A 21,578-nucleotide genomic window follows, 5' to 3' on the forward strand; every position below is an offset into this window, starting at 1 on the left:
TAAAAAACTCATAATACTACCAAATAACAAAGAGATAAAACTGAGTAAAAAATCCTTACACTGCCCTTCTCTTTGAGAGCATTGGCTAGGTTGCAGTAAGCATCAGGGAAATGTGGTTGTAGTTCAATAGCTCGCCTGTAGGTGTCTATTGCCAAATCTATCAGGCCTTGCTCATAGTATACACAAGCCAGGTTGCCATGTACCACTGCATGATTTGGACTCAAGCTTAGGGCACGAAGGTAAGCTGCCACAGCTCTGTAAATAAAAAATAAAACACACACACACAAAAAAAATGCAACTAATTTTTAACTATACCAAAACAGGCCAATTAATTGTAACTAATTACAATTAATTCACACTATAGCATACTTAACCTCAAATAAAAAAATGCACCTTTATAAAATGTGTTTTCATACTGAGAAACTGTCTATTCCCACATAAAAAATAGGCTTTCCTTTGACAACAACAAAGAAGTGAAGTTCAGATTTACTTAGCTTTCTGAATTATAGCAAAGGAATAATTTACCCTAAGAGATAATTAATCATTTCAACAGTTCTACAATAAAGGAAATTTCAACTGAACTCCCAGTGAGGATAAAGGCTTTCAGGAAATCCAACAAGGAAAATCCAGGCGAAAATATCTGTAAAGAAACAGTAACACAGCAGGGAAAAACAACATACAAGATAAGGAAAATATGTTTCAACAAGTTATTGCCATATCTTCAGTCCAAATCCTCATACAACAAAGACTCAAGAAAATTTATTAAATAGAACATTCACTCACCTGTCAAAAATGCGCGCCTCTTTCAAAACATTTCCTAAATTGATATAAGCATCCAGAAAATTTGGGTCAAGTGTAACAGCCTAAAAATTACAAAACAGTTACTTAGGGCAAGTTAATTTTTTTTTAATTCTGAGGTTACTTTAAACCTCCAATTCTATTTTCTAGAATTAAAATATTATTTTTAAACACTAAATACTTATGTAGTTCCCTCTCATTATTTATAAACCTCAATCTTATCAAAACAACTGGAGGTGTAGCTCAGTACACTTACCTAACATTGGAGAGACCCTGCCTTCAATCATCAGCAAACAAAAGACTTCAAGGTGGTCCAAACCTATAATCCTAGTTACTTGAGAGGCTGAGGCAGGAGGATCACAACTTTGATCACAACTCAACGAAACTCTATCTCAAAAAGCCAGAGGGGCTAGGGATGTAGCTCAATGGTTGGGCACTTGCCTAGCTAGCATGCATGAGGCCCTGGATTCAATCTACACCACAGTAAAACAAAACATGTTCATATAAACAAAATGGGTCCTTATGGGAAAAAACTAAAAACTGAGTCCATCCAGTTTTACTGAGCTGAATGCTGCTAATGATTTAGCCTTATTTTATTCACAATTAGCCAATCCAACTCTTCTTTAAAAATAATGACAGAAATAAGCAGCAAGCTCTTAATGAAAAGGAAATGTGTATCTAAGTTTTATAAATTCGACTGCATACTAAGTACAGCTAAATTCTCACAAAAATATATAATTTCAAGTTGACACTAACAATTAAATGGTATCTCCCAATAGTTATGAAACTGTCCTAAAATATAACTAGAACTGTTTTTAAACTGTCCTAAAATACAGAAGAGTGAAATTCAATCTGTCAAATATTAAGAATTCATCCTGGACATCATCATAGGCTATTAAATCAGACCCTCTGAAAAAGCAGCCAGGACATCCCTATCTAGTATGAGTTCTTCATACAAGCAACCAAGGTAGATAACCACTGATCAAGAAAACTATTTAGCTGGACACAGTGGTGCATGCCTGAAATGCCAGCAACTTGGGAGGCAGGAGGATCACAAGATTGAGGTCAGACTCAGCAAATTAGTGAGGCTCTAAGCAACCTAGTAAGATCCTATCCCAAAATTAAAAAAAAAAAAAAAAATTAAAAAGGGCTGGGGATGTAGGTCAGTGGTAAAGAGTCCCTGTGTTCAATCCCCAGTGCAAAAAAAAAAAAAAGGAAGGTACTCAGAGCTGGACTGGGCATGATGGCTCATGCCTACGATCCCAGCTACAAAGGAGGCTTAAAGACGGAGGTTGTAGAGTTAAGACCAACCTCAGCAAGTTATTGAAACCTTGTGTCAAAAACATAAATATAAGTACTTATTAACCACAAATTAGCAAATCAGTTTCTTTAAAAATAAATAAATAAAGGTATTTCGGGGTTTGGGAATATAGCTCAGTGGTAGAGTGCTTTGCCTAGTATGTATGAGGACCTGGGTTTTGTACCCAAGCCCCAACTCACCCCCAAAATAAGACATTCCTGTTGTGTGGTAAATGCAAACTTTAACCAAAACAGTGAAGAGATAATGATTACTGGTAAATGTGAAAGACACTTCCTCTTCCTTTAGATGGTAATTTTTACTACAAGGCATAGATTGTCTGTAGTGATAGATGCCTATCCTAAACACTTTTCACTATAGAAATTTTCAAATGTACACAATAGCAGATTATAAAAACAAAAACCCAGGTCTCCGTTACCCATCTTCCATAATTCATAAATCATCTTCAGTCTTATGTAATCTATATTCCAAACTAATCTCCCATTCTCCATATCATTTTTTTAAGGTAGCAGGGATGGAATTCAGGGGCACTCGATTACTGAGCCACATCCTTAGCCTTATTTTGTATTTTATTTGGAGACAGGTTTCACGGAGTTGGTCACTTTTGGTGAGGCTGGCTTTGAACTCGCAATCCTCCTGCCTCAGCCTCCTGGGATTACAGGTGTGTATCACCACACCCAGCTCCATGTCATTTTGAAGGAAATCCCAGACATCTCTTTCCATTTGAAAATATCCCAATATGTATCTCAGGGAGTATACAAAAATGCTTTTCCCTCCCAACATAACCACAAAATCATTACCATACCTTAAAATAATAATAATAATTCCTTAACATCAAATATCTATTCAATGGTCCAATTTCTGATTAATTTTGACTAGGGATCCAAGTAAGACCCAAACAATGACAACATACCTTTCTAAGTTTCTTTTAATCCTTGAAATTAAAAAGTTTAATTTAAATCTCATTTTTATTCCTATATATGGTTGAAGAAATCATTGTCCTATACAGCTCAGTTTGGATGTTGCTAAATGCATGCCTCTGGTGTTTTTTAGTGTTTCCTTGTCCCATATATTTCCTGTAAATTGGTAGTTAGAATTGGAAGCTTAAATCAGATTTGGGTTCTTGATTTTTTTTCTCTTTTTTGGTAGTACTGGGGATGGAACCCAGGGCCTCGAGCATGCTAGGCAAGTACTCACTAGTAAGCCACATCCCCAGCCCTCTTGTTTCTTTTTGCAAGCCTACTTCACTGATGTAATTATTATTATTATTTTTTTTTTTTGGTATTGAGATTGAACACAGGGGTGCTTAATCACTGAGCTACATTTCTCAGCCCCTTTTATTTTTATTTTTTTTATTTTTAGACAGGGTCTCTCTAAGTTGTTGAAGCTGGTTTTGAATTTATAATCCTCCTGCCTCAGCCTTCCAAGCTGGAATTATTTACTTCAATTACAATACTTAACTGTTATCTCTTTTGTTGTCATTGATAAATGCCTAAATGTATTAATGATGATATTCTACCAATCCTTCTTCATTTATTAGCTAGAATACTTTGATGCAGAGAAACTTTTTCCCATCAACTACTATGTTATCCTGAAGTCTAGTTCACACAGGAGAAGACAAAAGTTTAAAACTAATTTTTAACTAATAATAATTATGCATATTATGTAGTATAATATTATGTTTTTATCTATGTATATACATTGTAGAATCAATCAAGCTAATTAATGTATGTGTCATTATTTTTGTTAAGGTGAAAAGGTTTAAAAATCTACTTCTTTTAGGTCTTTTTTTTCTTCTTTATTCTTTTTGGACACAGGTTCTCATCATGTTGCTTAGGTTAGCCTTAAACTCCTAGGCTCAAACCATCATCCTGGGACACAGATATGCCTCACAACTCCTAGATTCATTTAGTAATTTTGAAATATACATTATTATTAACTATGATCACCATGCAGTACCCTTTGATCAACATCTTCCCTTTCTTCATGCCCCTTCCCCACTAGCCTCTGGTAAATACCTTTTTAGTTTATTGCTAAGAGACTGACTTTTTTGATTCCACATGTAAGTGGGATCATACAGCACCTCTCTTTCTGTGGCTGGTTTATTTCACAGAGCATAAAATAGGCAACAAAAAGCAAAAATAGACAAATGGAATTCTATCAGAGTAAAAAGCTTTCACACAGCAAAACATTTAACAGAGTAAAGAGAAAACCCATGGATTGGGTGAAAATATTTGCAAGCCATACATCTGATAAGGAGTTAATTTTCTTTTTCTTTTTTTTTTTAATATTTATTTTTAATTATAGTTGGACACAGTACTTTTATTTCACTTATTTATTTTTATGTGGTGCTGAGGATTGAACCCAGGGTCTCACATGTGGGAGGTGAGCACTCTACACCGCTGAGCCACAATCCCAGCCCAGGAGTTAATTTTCAAAATATAAAAGGAGGTCAAGAGCAAGAAGGCAAACAACCCAATTTTTAAAAGGGGCAAAGGATGTGAACAGACATTTCTTTAAAAAAAAAAAAAAAAAGGAGAGAGAGAGATAAAATGGCCAAAAGACACATAAAAAAAAAAAAAAAAAAAACTTAACATCTCTCTAATCATCAGTAAAATGTGAATTAAAACCACAACGTGTTGGGCCGGAGCTGTGACTCAGTGGTAGTGTGCTTGTCTCGCATGTGTGAGGCCCTGGGTTCAATCTTCAGCACCACATAAACATAAATCAATAAAATAAAGATGTTGAGTTAAAAAAAAAAGTTGTTCTTCTAAGCCCGTTTTTAAAAATGAGTTGCTCCTGGGTTACAGATGTAGTTCACTAGTAGAGTACTTGCCTAGCATACACAAGGCCCTGGGTTAGATCTCAAACACCAAAGTTATTTTGTTTCTTTTTTTTAATTAATTTTTTTAAATTTATATATGACAGAATACATTACAATTCTTATTACACATATAGAACACAATTTTTCATTTCTCTGGTTGTATACAAAGTATATTCATACCAGTTGGTATCTTCATACATGTACTTTGGATTATAATGACCATCACATTCCACCATCCAACCCCGTGCCCCCTTCCTTCCCTTTCCACCCCTCTGCCCTATCTAGAGTTCATCTATTCATCCCATGCTCCCCCTCCCTACCCCACTATGAATCAGCCTCCTTATATGAGATAAAACATTCAGCATTTGGTTTTTTGGGATTCACTAACTTCACTTAGCATTATCTTCTCTAACTCCATCCATTCACCTGCAAATACCATGATTTTATTTTCTTTTATTGCTGAGTAAAATTCCATTGTGTATATATGCCACATTTTTTTATCCATTCCCCAATCAATAAATGGGCCAAGGACCTAAACAGACACTTCTCAGAAGATGATATACAATCATTCAACAAATATATGAAAAAATGTTCATCATCACTAGCAATTAGAGAAATGCAAATCAAAACTACTCTAATATTTCATTTCACTCCAGTCAGAATGGCAGCTATTATGAATAAAAACAACAATAAGTGTTGGCAGCTATTATGAATACAAACAACAATAAGTGTTGGCGAGGATGTGGGGAAAAAGGTACACTCCTACAACGTAAATTGGTACAGCCAATATGAAAAGCAGTATGGATATTTCTTGGAAAATTGGGAATGAAACCACCATTTGACCCAGCTATCCCTCTCACCAGTCTATACCCAAAGGACTTAAAAACAGCATACTACAGGGATATAGCCACATCCATGTTTAGAGCAGCACAATTCACGATAGCTAAACTGTGGAACCAACCTAGATGGCCTTCAATAGATGAATGGATTAAAAAAAAAAGTTTTTGTTTTTTTTCTTAAAGAGTTGTTCCTTAATAGAGTTAAAGAGAGTTCACCTTTTTCAAAAGGTGACTAGTCTTTTTAGTACGATTATGAACTCATGGATTTAAACATATTTTATACATTTTAATATATTTCAGTTTTTATTCCCACTGATACTCAAGTCCCATTTAGACAGTGGGAGCCTCTACTGAGTCATTCTGACACAAATACATCAAAGCTTTCTGGTATGACAAGGCATTTCAGACAAATTTTGTACATTTCTTGCCCCAGATCTGGAATCAGCTTTTCATCAAGAAGCTTTGGTTTTTCAAAGTAAAGCTACCCTTTTAAAAAAGAACTTTCAGTTACTTAAGTACAATCTCAATGCAAAACTGGAAAACTGCCATACCATATATGATTCAGCTAATACTGCAATACTGTCAGAGAAACAAAGGTATTCTGGGCTGGTTAAGTAAAGGTCTAAATTATTTAGTTCTAGTAAGGACATTCTGCACACGTAAGTACATCATGAATACCAATTATTAATTTAACAACTAACCTTTTCAAAGTGATGGATTGCAAGCCAAATTTCCCCTTGTGCATTGAAAACACAGCCAAGATTACTCCAAGCTACTGCAAAGTTCGGTTGCGTCTCAATTGCTTTCAAATAACATGCCTTAGGAGGGGTTAATGAAAGAAGATGGGAGGGGAAGGAGGTAAAGGGAAAGGGGAAAATTTGTAAAGGGAAAAAAAAAAAAAGATTGGGGGGGGAAGAAGGTGATATCATTATTCCTTCTCTGACCAGTCAAAAGTGACCCTGCAGCATAGGCTCGCTTGCGCCAAAACTAATGCGCTGCCACAGCTGGCTGCTCCTGCGCCTGCGCCACCAGAACCCAAGTGCAAACCACCATGTTCAGTTCTGTCAACCAATGACCAACCCTTACACTGGAACTCATTGGGAGGTCAGTTGCTTAATTCTAATACTGAACTTTTCTTACCTGAACACCTAAGAGCTCTGATTACATTTTCAAGTGATATCTAGAGGGAACCAACCACTTAAGACCAAGTATTCACATTTCCCAAAGTGTGTCCTATGAGGTGTTAAAAAATGTCACTGGATAAAAAGGATTTCATGGTCAAGTAAATTAGGAAAATAGAAAACAGGTTTCTTTACAACTCTACAAGGACTTCCGTTAGCCTTTAATACTATTAAAAGATTCCCTGAACTTAGTTGACCATGGAACTCTTCTCTCATTGAACATTTTATTAGAGTACTATGAAACACATTTTGGGAAATACTGCTCTGGATAATGTTCCTAACATTAAAACTATGCTCCTGAGTTAGAGAAAACATGTTTTTCTGCCAAGTCAGATATCTTAGCCAGACTTTCAGTTACAAATTCATAATGCCCCTATATTTCATGGAGGACTGAAGCTGAAACCTCACATGACAGGATTGCACCTAGGTTGAGGTCCCTGTAATGCGAGCGCAAACATCGCTTGCGCCACCTAACAGCATCGCACTGCGCAATCGCTGCGAACTGCTGCGCTACGTAGAACACCCCTAGACGCAGCAAACGGCCAACCAGATCCATTAATCTACTAGACAGGCCCATAGAGAATATTTGTTTAATGAGATTAGTTGGACTCAAGGTATGTTAAAACCCAATTTTATCCAAAAAGGCTACAGAATAGGACTGAGGGAGCCAGTCAATCAGATTACTCATCTAGTCAACCGTTCACAGGGGCTCATTCGCACGCAATGCGCATTAACGCTGCGCAGCCTTTGCGCTACTGCAGGGTCACAGCGCATCATCAGAAGAGCAGAATGCTGCAATCCAAACAAAGAAGAAAAAAGGAAAAAAAATGAACAACAAGAAGAGTTAGAAGCTTTAACTAGTAAATTATCTCTAATAATTTTAATATCTTAATTAACTTTTACTTATCTTTGACAGAATTGTGGCTATAGTATAAAACATTCTCTTACATAACTTGCTTGTAAATAAAATTATTTTAAGCTGTTTTTGAAGCCACAAGACAGAAGATTCAGGCATGGAGGCAAATTGTTTTGCTGTGGCAGTTACAAACCCGTTACCATATTTCTCATCATGTGACTTTTCGGTGCGTTCCTTGCTGGAAGAGGAGGAGGAGGTTGTGTGTCTGCCCTAGATCCAGGCCTCGAGCTCCCTTCAGCGAGGCACCTTACGCATGGAATAGGAGGTTTCACCCACCTGAAACCTTCTAAATACAATATCAATGGTGAAAAACCAAAAACAAGAGAGAAAATAAAAACAAGATCATTAGTAAAAGTTCAACAAAGCAATTGAAATTCTTTGGATGTCTATTACATATGGGAATGAGGACAGTCTCAAGTCTGTAACATGGGAAACATGCAGAAGGGAGAGGGTTAATCAGGGCTATTGCATACAGCAGGGATTTTTGCTGGAAGAAAGGCTCTTCATTTTCTACAAAGAACTTAATTTTGTTTCCATCTACTAGGAATATGCTGGCTTGAATTTTCAAATGCACTGATTACAAAAGAAATACATTGCATTTCACTCAAGAGTATTTTCTTTTTACTAAGTTCTCACAAAAACCAGAATAACATTTTTCAAACTAGGTGTCTCCAGAGCTCTGAAATAAAGAAGTCAGCAACCTAAGGCAGGCGCAATGTCTCAGCCTAAACCGATCTCTAAAGCTGCAGTGAAGTGCAATTCATGTTAGCTGTCCGCTTGGTGGAGTGACAATTAATAGGAGCATATGGAATATTTGTTCTATAAATTACCAATTAGATTTGTCAGCTAAGATTGAAATCAATTACAGTTCATTAACTGGAAACCTACATAAGGTTATTCCAAAGTGTCAGCAGCAGAATTTAGGAGGTATGCACATAAACTAGTGCCTTTTAACATTAGATGGTGCTGAAAAGCCTTCTCCCTCCCTTGATGAGCAGTCAAACAGACAGCTACGCTGCGCATACACTCCACGCATTAGCATGCGCGTGGGGCTCAGAGCAACAGGTGGGAGTTTCAGAAGCATTCTGGTTTCTCCCCACTCCTCACCCCTGCAGCGCGGTTGCGTAAGGTGGCTTGTAACAAGACAATTGCATTTATAAATTTAATTGTAAATTATACCAAAAGCTTTAATTAACCCAACCTGGTATTCAAATTCATTATTTGGAAACAATGCTAAAAGCCACCTTTCCACTTTGGCAAGTTTTCTTTCGATCAGTCCATTTCCCAAACAAACCAGCTTTGTCTTTCCTTTTTTTTTTTTTTTTTTAAGGAGGTGGGTGGGGAGGAATAAAAGAAGGAAGTGAGGAAGAAAAGAAGGTAGACAACTAGGATTGGAAAAGAGGAAAAAGGAACTTGGGGAGGGAGTGGGGACAAGAAGGGGCAGGATAGTCCAATTATTAATTTGCAATCATTTTAATAGCCTTTCTTCCACTGTAAAAAAGGGTGAGGAAGATGAAGGGAGGAAGGTTAAATAAGAATTTTAAATGCCAGTATTACAGGGTAACATTTGGATGAAATTCTTCTCCACTTACAAGCCACAAAGGACTTAGAAGAGCAGCATTTTCAATGGCACCTGCATCATATAGGAGTCTTGAGCCAAATCACAGGCGCTCTGCTTGTCACCAGCAGGCAAGCCTCAGATTTGAAGGAATGTTATTTATTCCCACATAAGATCATGACGGAGCCCATTGTTTAAAGATGATCTAGCTCAGCAGAAAGGCTCCACAATGTTCAGGTTCTTGCTTTACCCCCAGATTTAGAACAGATATGCCAAAGCCTGGCCCTGCTCTAGTCTGAGGCGAGTCATGTCGACAGTTTTCCTCAGTTTCACAGGACTGTTTTGTGAAGATAGCTCAATGAAGAGTTGAAGACTTGGCAAAAAAGTACAAGTTTTCATAACACTGATGTTTAAATGTGTTCTATCAAACACCTACCTTGGCTTCTTCCAAGCGACCCAGGGCTTTAAGCAGGTTCCCCAGGTCACTGCGAACACAGTACAAATCCTAGAAACCCAGAAGATAATGTCATTAATTACACTGATTTGTTGATCAAAACATCTTGAAATCACTTATGCACATTTAGTTCTCTGCCATTTTATTACTGACCAAAATATACTGCTTGACAAACCTATGTGCAAGACCACAATCTCTTACCCTCAATTCCAAATCCCAAAAGTCCCCCAAACTTATTGTGTGTTTGTGTAGTGATGGGGATTGAATCCAGGGGCGCTCTAACACTCAGTTACATCTCCAATCCTTTTTTATTTTGAGACAAGGTCTTGTTTAGTTGTAAGAAGAATTTGTGATCCTCCTGCCTTAGCCCCCCCAAATCATTAGATTACAGGCATGCACCACCACACCCAGGTCTACATGACACTATTTATACATTTCTCACTTAGTATGAACACTCATCTTTTGCTGCAGAAATATGTTTTTTACTCTAATATGCTGTTCTAGACCAATCTGGGAGTTTCATATATGGTGTTATGTTCTAAAATCCTAAAAATTCTGGATTTTGAAATGCATCTGACCCCATCAGTTTCAGATAAAAGACTACGGGACCTTACAAGAGCCTCTTTCCTCTTCAAACATCAGTTGTTACAAAAATGATTGAATATTTATTCAGCTGTTTTATTCAAGGTTATGATGAATCACTCCTGCATCAAGGACCAAAAATTTTCCATAGCAGAAAAATAGTACTGCACTTAGCAAGTGATTACCCATCAACAAACCTACCCTTTGGCTCTCAGGCATATTTAGAAACCTTGACTACATTTCGCTCTTAGGCAAAGGATTACCATCCAACCACAGCCTCAATCCTGACACCTGCCACTAGATTACTCATTACTATTAAGTGCCATCAGGGCTGAGTGGGTGAATAATGAAAAGCAGTTGACTCTGCTTTTTTATTAGCAGCTCAATTGTGTTGCTAGTCATCTGACTCGCCAGTCCATTCCTCAGTATGAGACACTCATCAGAACAGTGAGCTTATATTTTTATTTGTCCTTGTTTGCCTCTGTCGGTCAAATCTATTAGTCGACAAGCAGAGATAATAGCAATACAAAGTGTACTTCTCATTCCAAATGGTTCCATGGGTCAAAGTGCCTTAATTCCTACAATGTGCTGTTTCATCAACTGTGCCAAAGAAACACCATATATATTATTCTCTCTGCAACTATACTATGGTTTCCAGAATCCACTGATTAATTTTACTGATAAGCAGCTTTTATGATTATATATTACCGTTCACAAGGCAAACCAAAATGTTTGCCGATAAAGTATACTGGCTGCCACAGAAAATTCATGGTTGGCCATACTGGGTTGAGCACCCTAATAGTTACCTGACTCAGTATTGTCCCTTAAGCAATGACTGACATTTTTAAAGTATATGGTTTTCTTTCTCTCATAACATTAAGCACAGAACAACACTAATCCTCAAAACTCTACAGGTCCCATTAATCTAATTACAGATTTATCATCCTTCTAATTAATCTAAGCACTTTTAAGCCCTATTTGTAGTATCAGACGCAATGGATTCTATAATGGTGCTATCTACCTTTGTATGTTTTTACCCCTACACTTTAAAGTTATCCATTTTGGCATGCCTGTATCATCCAATCTGCTCAAACTCCTACTACTTAATTGTGGCAATAAATCTTTGGAATATTACCAACTCCTATGCCTTTTCTGAGCCATAATAACCAGAAGTCTCAGAATAACCCTCCAACAAGGGCTACACATTTTAGCCAACTGTTACATAATTTTCCCTCTAGTTTCTATAAACTCTTGGATGGATGCCAATCACATCCTAACAATATATCTGTTATTTAGTTATATCATCGAGATCCATTACAGCATATTAAATGAAATTAACACAATCCCATCATTAAAAATAGATGTTTCAGATAATCAACAAGGCAGTTTTAGAAAAAGGTAGAGTATGGCATATTAAACATAATAGTGAAATCTAATTCTGGGGATCCAAACATATGCATATATATCTCCCTAATGTTTAGAAAATGCCAAGAATAGTCAGGTGCAGATACACACACCTGAAGTCCCAGTGAACTGGAAGGCTGAAACAGGAGAACTGCAAGTTTGTGACCAGCCTCAGCAACTTTGCAAGGACCTAAGCAAAGTAGTAAGATTCTGTCTCAAGATAAAAGGGATAGGGATGTAGCTTAGAGGAAAAGCACCACTGGGTTCAAACCCCAGTATGAGAGGAAAAAAAGAAAATGCAAGAATATTACCATTCTCCCCAAAATTTCAAAACCTATGGCAACAAATTCTGCTTCATCTGTCAAGTCACAAACAGTATCGGCTAAGAGAATCAACATTTCTAAAGCCTGGCCCATTGTACCCATCCCAGATTAATATCTTGCATGAAAAACTTTATTCAATAGGATGCCTGAAACTGAAGGAAAAAGAAATTAATTGAATCCTTTACCATCGAGGGGCTTACAATCTACAGAGAAGGACAAGGCACACACATACTAAATGTCCACACAGTAGTAAAAGTAGATGAGCTCAAAGGAAAAGTTTAAACTTATCCTTGAAAGATATGAGTAGAGGTTTAACAAAGGAAGAGGGCATTGCAAACAAGAGAAAATAGTGTGAATAAAGGTAAGGAATTAGCTGGGCAAAGTGTCACATGGCTTAACTCCAGCTACTGGGTAGGTAGAGGCAGGAGGATTGCAAGCTCAAGACCTTGGCAACTTAAGGAGACCCTGTGTCTCAAAATAAAGACTAGGGCTGGGAAAGTAGCTTGATAGTAGAGCTGAGTTCAATCCCCAATACCACCAAAAATAAATAAAGTAAAAGTAAGGAATTAGAAATAAGATTTTCCTTTGTAACTATTGCTCCTAAGATTGCAACTGTTTCCTGACTCCTAAAGCCCCCAGTCTTACCCCCCATAACATCTCTATATATACATACACATGAAGTAAAATCAGGTCGAAAAAAACCTGCAGTAGTTCTCAATTGCCTCTCAAATTAAATTCAAACTCCTCAGCCTCTCTATTCTTTTGAAATCTTCCAATTGACTCTGCTCTACTACACTCACTTCTTGTTACTACTTGACTCACCACTTCAGCCAAGGAAGTCTACTTGCTATTTACCTTCCTACAGAATGCTTAGGTTATAAGCACCCACTCGAGGAAATCTTCTGATTAATACTCTCCAACAATAATCATCCGAGGAGCTTACATCTTTTTTTCCTTTATGGGTCAGATCTGTCTCATATAATAACCCACAACTTTCTGCCCACAACACATCTCTCCAATTCCTAACCAAGCACTATATACGCAAAAGGCACTCAAATATTTAAATGTGATATTTTCAAGACAAACTTAACAAAAAGCTGAACAGAGAAGAATAGAAATATATGGTTTTCCACAGTTTATAAGTGAGATTCACAACAATACATGACAGTAACACATGATGGTTAGGATGCCAGTAGCTCTCAAAGCTATGCATCCACCATCAAAGCAGAAGTAATGCTTCAACAACCTATAGATTCAGAAATAGAGCTGCTTAAAGCAACTCAGGGTTACAATCATTATACAAGAAAACAATCCTATGCTTAATTTATAAATGGGATTGCTAGGTATGGGCAACTCCAGTGAGCCATCATGTAAAAGAACACCAAATACAATAGTACCTTTAAATATAATGGGCTAAAATTTTAGCAAAATTGTTACACCATGCCACATTACTGAAGACAATTCAGAATATAAAAATATGAAACAGCTTTATGTTTTACAAGTAATTTATATTATCAAGACATGGGGGATAACTTATAAACTCACATATTTACCAACTTAAAAGATAAACACTGCTGAAAAGAGGTTAAAAGTACTTTAACATTTTTTCACTGCTACAAAAATTAAACAATCAGATTTTATTTTTCTTAGAATGCCAACTGCATCTATGATTCATGGTCACAATGTATTAATGATGCATTTAAGCACCACACATAAGGAACTCAAGATTCTATCAGCACTATATTGACATCAAGCCTTTGATAGTAAGTTTAAATCTAGTTTAGACCAGGTATCCTGAAATAAATTAAAAAAACATGATCACCATAATATATTTAATGTAATCAAGGGAGTTTGCACAATCCCATATAATCCCATAATTTATTTTAGCACTATCTCACTTCTTTGGTAGGGCATGATGATAAGTTTACTGTTAACAGATTAACATGGTTCTGTCTCCCACTTTAGTTTTCCCTTTTCAATACACTCCTATGATTTAGTATACTGTCAGTAGCAGTGGCTGGCTGCTCTACTACATGCAAAGGCAACTGGAGCCAAGGAAATCAGAATGAAAATTGGTCAAGACCTAAGTTGTACAAGACAGCACAAGTGAAGGGTAGAACCCAGATAATAAAGAAAAATAACTTACTGGACTGTGACAACTAGGTACAGAGGTGAGCCCTGAGCCACTGGGAAGAATGGGGTCCAGGCCCTAATGGCAACTCATGTACAGTTGCCCAAAACTTTCTATTGGTTACAAGTTAGATAGTACAGCAATAAAAATTAAAAGTCACTCAAATTTATACATACATACAATGAGTATCTCTGAAATGTTACATAAGAACTTACTGTCATTAGCTACATCCATGAGGAATGACTAGAAATTTTCACTGGATCCATTCAAAAAGCAATTAATTTTCTTTTTTAAAAAGAAATCTTAAGCTTTCAAAATTAACTGAAAAAAAATAATTGTTCATAGATGTCACAATGGAAAGATTCTCAGATCTTTGAGCAAATTACTAAAGTAAGCTTCAGTCTTCTAACCTATAAAATGGGGATTAAGGGACAGCAGTATATGATCAATGGTTTTCAAACTGTGCTCAAGGGCTGCCTTGAGGGGTGAGTGCCCACTGAGCACAGCATCCCCTTCTTATCTTTTATTTCTTTTCACTTTAACTTTTGCTTTGAAGATATTCAGGAGCAGGTTTTAACATCCATTTCACCATTACTAGCTACATGATCACAAGAAAGTCACATAACCCTTGAGTCTATTTCTTTTTGTAATTGGTAAAATTAGAACTAATACCATTTACTTTGAAGTCTCATTGTAAGGATTAAAAAAAAAAAGTCATCTAAAGCAGTGAGCAGTGTCTAAGCGCATATAAGTCCAATAAGCGAGGTGTGGTGGTGCACACCTGTAATCCCAGTAGCTCAGGAGGCTGAGGCAGGAGGATCACCAAGTTCAATGGCAGCCCCAGAAACTCAGCAAAGCCCTAAGCAATTTAGTAAAATCCTACCTCAAAAAAAAACACACAGGTTGGGGATGTGGCTCAGTATAAGGGCCTCTGAGTTCAATCCCCAGTACCCCCCGACCCAGGGAAAAAAAAGAGGTCCAATAATTGGTAAATATTAGTAGTAATAATTGTTAACCATTTCCAGAGTTGTTATTAAACTGTATGTTAATGATGTAGATTGGGAACATATTCTTAAACTTTTTTCTGGATTCCTACAACCATTCTCTTTATCACTTACCTCGTAAGTTTACATCTACTTTCCCTAACTACATCAAAAGTCATATGGGCAAGGCTTATATTTTTGTATCTCTCCGAGACCAAATAACTTATGTCTGAAGCTTATGAATTTATATCTGCCCTCTGGACCTGGATATCTTACCTGTTCTCCAGAACACATCTATAACTATGACAAAAAAAAAAAAAAAAGAAGAAGAAGAAGAAGAATTAAAAGCCTGGTGTGAGCCAGCCATGGTGGTGCACACCTGTAATCCCAGAGACGAGGCAGGAAGATTTAAAATTTGAGGCCAATCTCAGCAAATTAGTGAGACTCTAAGCAACTGAGACAAACCCTGTCTCAAAATAAAAGCATAAAAAGGGCTAGGGATGGTAAAGCACCTCTGGGATCAATCCAATCCCCAACACACACAAAAAAAAAAAAAAAGGACCACCACCAACCCAGTGTGGATACTATCACCTCAATTCTCTTATGTTGAAAGAGAATAGGTTATTGAGCAACAAATTTTTTGTAGCCTTGTTTAGCACCTTGTTTTAATTTATTTTACATATTAAAACCTTTTACCTACCATTCCTTGAAAAATCAAGTAACTGTTACAAGCACCTATTAAAATGTATCCCAAGTTAATCAAAACAGCTTAAAGAAACAATGTCATATGTCTTGTACTTTAGGGATGTTATAGAAAATTGACAGAGTTTCTTATAAGGATAATTTTTATGCTTTTTTACATAATTTGGTATATAAGACAAATTTCTTAACACAGACCAGGTCTAAGCATTTTCACCATTTTAAGTACCTAAACATTTCTAAACCCTTGACTTTATTACAGGCAAAACAATTTCAGTATCTATTATGGTGTTTCTGGGGGACTTTCTGTGAAGGGAAAGTAATTATTAAAACTTTACTTACAGGATTGTACTGAAGAGCAGAGACATAAGCTTGTACTGCTCCTTCCATATCACCTGCTGCTACCAATGCAGCTGCTAGGTTAATATAACCATCGATGAAATCAGGCTTGAGACGCAATGCATGTCGATAATGTTCAATTGCTTCCTGCAATTGCCCTCTTTCCTTGTACACATTCCCCAAATTCGAATAGGCTTCTGCCAGAAGGGGGTTCTGTTTAATTGCCAGGGTGCTAAAGTGAGCAGATCTGGAAAAGGTGAAAGTGTTGATGCATGGGTATACATATTACAGAAAAGAAGGCACGGCCCATATGCAACTGTAACAGTTTCTGAAGATCCTGTGCTATTGCTAATTATGTAACATTACATTATCTTTTAACTGGCGCAGAGCAAAAAAATGTTAGAAATCGGTTTTACAAAAATGAAGACATTCCAGATTTCAAATTAGAAAGCCTTTTCTTATTCAATTCTTTTTTTTTTAATTTTTTTTTAGTTGTCAGTGGACATAATGCCTTTATTTTTATTCATTTATTTTTATGTGGTGCTGAGGATCGAATCCAGTGCCTCACCCATGCTAGGTGAGCACTCTACTACTGAGCCACAACCCCAGCCCCTTATTAAATTCTTCTTAGAGTCCTACTACCAAACTGCCACACTGTAAATCATGATCATTAATATTGAGAATGTGTATGAGTCTCATTTCCTATTTGTAAGATTTAATGATGCACCTCTTTAAATGTTTAAATACACCAGAACGACAATTTATTAAAAGGACAAGAGAAAATTCTTCCCTTTTGATTAATTCAACTGATTAGCTAAAAGCAACACTTCTTAACAATGATGGCATTTCCAACATGAACTACATATGCACAGCATACACATTATCATTTCTGTGCATTTCAGTTCCTCAAGCTGACAGGTCTTGTAAACTTAAGACTGGATGCTCAGATGTACACTAAGAATAATTTGTTACCTGAAGACAGTTAATAAAGCAGCAGATCCAGGTGGAAAAATATAGAAAAAGTCCCTAGTCATATTGATAATATAACTACCACCACACAAAAGAAGGGAGAAAAACTGGCAGTCAAGCATTTCACAAGTGGGCAAAAGAGCAGATGTGTGTTGCTGGCGTAACTGAAACCCAGTACAGGAAAAAATTCAAGTTCAAATACTTAAGTATCATTTTTTAAGCTCAGCACCCAGAGGTAGGTACCCCCCATATCTCCTACCTGTCCAGCCTTCGACACTGGAAGTGTATAGATGAAAGTAATAAAAGCACACCAGTATTGTCTGGCTCTTGTCTCCAGAGCTGCATGCAGTGTCTTTCAGCTGCCTCAAAATCTCCTGCCTGATATTCTCGATGTGCCAACTCAGCTAACCCTTGGAAGGAAAGCATACGTTTCGTTGGTTCTGGAGAATCATCAAAACATTTGAGGGAAGGAGGGGGGAAAACAAAAAGTTAGAAATGCAAACAAAAAAATGTAAAAATATGGTATATTAAACTTAAAGATGAAAATGCTTGAAACTATGTAAAGCACTAGAGTGTTCTGCATGTTATTTATAACCCCTAGTTAACATCAGGTGCAGAATTGGTATCTTTAGAATTCATCCATTAATTCTTTCTTTTCCAAGCCACATGGGAGTATTTACTTCCAAATGAGATTACATTTGAACTATTTTATACTTCTAAATTCTAAATTCTAGGTAGCATCTGAAGATTCACTAAACATTGTTCCTTATATCTTAGTTAACATACTGAAACAAAATATTAAATGTACAATCTGCAAAAGTCACAAAGATTTAATAATGTCATAATAACCTACCGAGAAACTTAATACTTTGTCCCACCCAGGTTTCAGGTTGGATTTCTATGGGATGGGGTAATATTAACAATCTATCTCAAGCATCTCTTAATGTGGATGGGGATACAAAATGTGTTTTAAACTTATTATATTGATATGTTTATATATCACAATTTAATTTTTTTTTAAGGAGGGCACTACTAGAGACAAAGCTGAAGGGAAAAAAACTAAAAAGGCAAGGCATTATTTTTAAAACAGATGATAAACAAGATGAATTCATTTGTCAAGAGCCAAAATATTTAAAGGGGCCATCAAACATTTTAAATAAAGATCTGAGGGCTGGGGTTATGGCTCAGTGGTAGAGTGTTTGCCTAGCACGTGTGAGGCACTGGGTTCAACCCTCAACACCACATTAAAAATATATAAATAAATAAAATAAACGGGGAAAAAAAGACCAGAAAAAGCTGGGTGTGGTGATGCAAGAGGAGATTGGCAAGGTCAAAAACAGCCTCAGCCACTTAGCAAGACTATCTCAAAACACACACACACACACACACACACACACATACAGAGAGAGAGAGAGAGAGAGAGAGAGAGAGAATATATACTGCTCCTCTACCATCCCAAACTCACAAGGAGACTAAATTAGCTAAACTCCACCCACACTGGTCTTAGCACTAACATTCTCCAAAAGCTGCGGCACTGAGAAAAGAAGGCATTGCAAACAACCCTATATAATAACCAAGCACTGCAGTGGTTAAAAAAAAAAAAAAAAAAAAAAAAAAAAAAAAAAAAAAAAAAAAAAACGGGAAAATGCTACAGTATAAGACACTGAATAAAACTCAACAGAATGAATTACAAATAAAAACACTTTGCTGTGTGTGAATTAATTCAGATACATAATGATAAAGAATATAGCTAAAACTCAAAAGGGGGGAGGAGACCAGCTTAAGTCTCAACGGTAAATATTTATCTAAACAGTGATACATTATTGGGATTTCAACCGCAGCACTTTCACTACAAGGCTGGAATGGGAAACCACAGACATTACTTAATTTTACCAAGGTCAGAGTGACAAGCTCAAATTTGAGCCTAGCTCCCCAATCATCAGAGTTGAAAGTGTTCTGGATACTCCGGAGAGCAAAGTAAATTTCCGAATAGAATGCACAGCTGACCACGAAAAAAGGAGCAGAAAAGACTTGCGTTCAAACTTGGGGGAGGTTATATCTAATAGAAACTAGAAAATTACATTTTAGAAAAGTCTCAAGGACTTCCTAGCTCCTTAATTTAACACATTACTTTGTCACTTTCAAAGCTGCTTATCTTCTATTTTAACAATTGCATGACCACTTCCTCAAATAACGGAAATAAGGACTCTAGTACAGAATCTTAAAATCTTTGAAAATCACGGTGAGGGAATGGGGACGGAAGAACGGGCTAATTACGGATCCCATTCCGTACAATTATGGATAGGATACTAAAAAAGATTCACCTATTACTTATTGCAGTGTCCAAAAAAAAAAAAAAAAACCAGTAACTAAAACCCTTGACACATCTCAACTGCGAAATCGCCAAAAACAACAATAACCACCACCACCACCACCTCACTGGAAACCTTAGAACCACAGTCCAATTCCCGAAACCCTCCCGCCCCAAATAATCTCAATATGGAAAGGCAGCCGAAGGACACTCCTATAATTTGGTTGTTTTCTTATTTTTAGTACCAAATGCACGCGACTGAATTGTCTAAAAGGGCAACCGCCTTGCACTTGTGCAGCTACACTCCAGTTGCTTTACAAACTCTTCAAGCAAAGATGGAAACTTAAAAAAAAAATATACACCCTATGAATAAAGAGATACTGGGCTAAAGAATGGGGATGGAAGACCCAGGCGGCGGCGGAGGAATACATCGAGAAAGTAACACAAAGCGAAAATTGGGCGGGCAGGGTGGTCAACGCAAAGCAACGCACCAGGGTGATTTCCCTCCCAAGGATAGGAAGTGTACCACAGGGTTGGCAACCTCGCGAAGGAAAGGGTGTGGTTCCCCGCGGGCGGGGAAGGACGACTGGGTGGGAAACGCAAGCTGGGGGCAGCGGGTGGAATTGGGCGATGGCACAGGGAACCCCTGGAAATTTCCAATCTAAACCAGGACCGCTCAACCGAAAGAACACCATAAAGATGCCCAGCGAAGTGCTGCTCAATGTCCCCTCTTCTTGAGGTTACTTGAAGCACATCGACGAGCTTTTGATGGTCTTTGCGTGATGCAAAGTGAGAATATGATTACATCGAAATGGCACCCCCGCCCTGGATTGGCAGAATAAGACCAAATGTAGTTAGGGGGAAAGGGCTTGAGGGGGAGGTGGAGAGGGAAAGGAGAGGGCAATGAGCTGGAATTAAAGGAGAAAACGGTTGCGAAGGATTTTGAAAGGGCAAGGATTCCAATGCAGTCCATTCCAAGACATTCTAAGCGCGCACGTGTGGTTAAAAGCGTCCCGAAGAGAGTAGAAGACTAGAACATTTACGGGGTTAAAGGAAAAAAAAGCAAAGAAAGCAGCATAAAGCAAGCAAGCAAGCAAACAAGCAAGCGAAAATGTTTGAGGAACAGACGACAGCGGAAAACCTGATCAGATGCCAGTAGACCACGATGTAATGGGGATGGTTAGAGGGCAGGGAGGGAGTGATGAAAGGTACAGGACGGCGCCAGACCCCAAAGGGGTGTCTGCCACGGTAGAACCGGACACTGGTACCTGTGCTGTCGGCCACGTTGCCCACGGAAGACGCCATCTGGAGCTTCTTGAGGGAGACCAAGAAGGGGGTAATTGACTCCAACTGCTGCCACTACTGGCAAGAATGTTTCTGGAGGTAGTAGGAAGAGGACAGCAGCTATATCAGTGTTTTGGAAGGTTTAAGAGGCGGCAGCAGTTAACAGGCTTCGAACCTTGGGAACTCTAGTTGGCCATCTACCTCTCACGGTCTTGAAATGGCGGCGACGGCTCCTCGGCCGAAACAACACGGGCCGGAACTACTTTCTGTTACAATCAAGTACCCTCGCGGAGGTAGCACGGTAACCAGCGCTACCAACCAAATGACTATCATTAAAGTCACTGGTCTTAGGTAACCTTCCGCGCAGGGCCCATTGCGACAAACATGATTGTGTCGAGAGCGCATGCGACAACCCTGTCAACCCGACTCCCAGTTTGGGCATTTAGTGGAGCAGGCGAGTCCCAAGTTTTTCAAGAGTGAAACGGAGGGGTAAAAAAAAATTCACATATACGTCGGATACATTTTTGCCAAAGTGGTAAAGTATAAGTCTGTTTGTTACCTACTCAATAATGTCAATGTTAACAGAAATGCCAGAGGCGTCTAAAAAAGTTTAGCCAACTTTGTTCGTACAGAAAAGGATAGTTACAAAGCTGATGGGTCAATTC

General features: G+C 37.7%; 1 protein-coding gene across 4 annotated transcripts in view; it reads right to left on the minus strand.

Moving 5' to 3' along the window:
- Nucleotides 1-21,162, minus strand: part of Ogt (O-linked N-acetylglucosamine (GlcNAc) transferase) — a 37,804-nt gene extending 16,642 nt beyond the window's left edge. For 2 of the 4 annotated variants that reach the window (XR_013154681.1, XM_077107507.1), the window contains exons 1-7: nt 20,898-21,141; nt 17,578-17,758; nt 16,353-16,596; nt 9,871-9,939; nt 6,481-6,597; nt 784-863; nt 60-255 (exon numbers count right to left, since the gene is read on the minus strand). Coding sequence is in view for 3 of the 4 variants with exons in the window: in XM_077107507.1 (XP_076963622.1) it covers nt 60-255; nt 784-863; nt 6,481-6,597; nt 9,871-9,939; nt 16,353-16,596; nt 17,578-17,758; nt 20,898-20,934 (924 nt within the window). In the remaining variant the exon portion in view is untranslated. Of the gene's footprint in view, nt 1-59; nt 256-783; nt 864-6,480; nt 6,598-9,870; nt 9,940-16,352; nt 16,597-17,577; nt 17,759-20,897 lie in introns of all 4 variants that reach the window. The other 2 variants (XM_077107508.1, XM_077107509.1) reach the window with 2 other exon arrangements.
- Nucleotides 21,163-21,578: the final 416 nt, after the last annotated feature.

This window comes from Callospermophilus lateralis, chromosome X (assembly GCF_048772815.1).
Source record: "Callospermophilus lateralis isolate mCalLat2 chromosome X, mCalLat2.hap1, whole genome shotgun sequence".
Lineage (NCBI taxonomy): Eukaryota > Metazoa > Chordata > Mammalia > Rodentia > Sciuridae > Callospermophilus > Callospermophilus lateralis.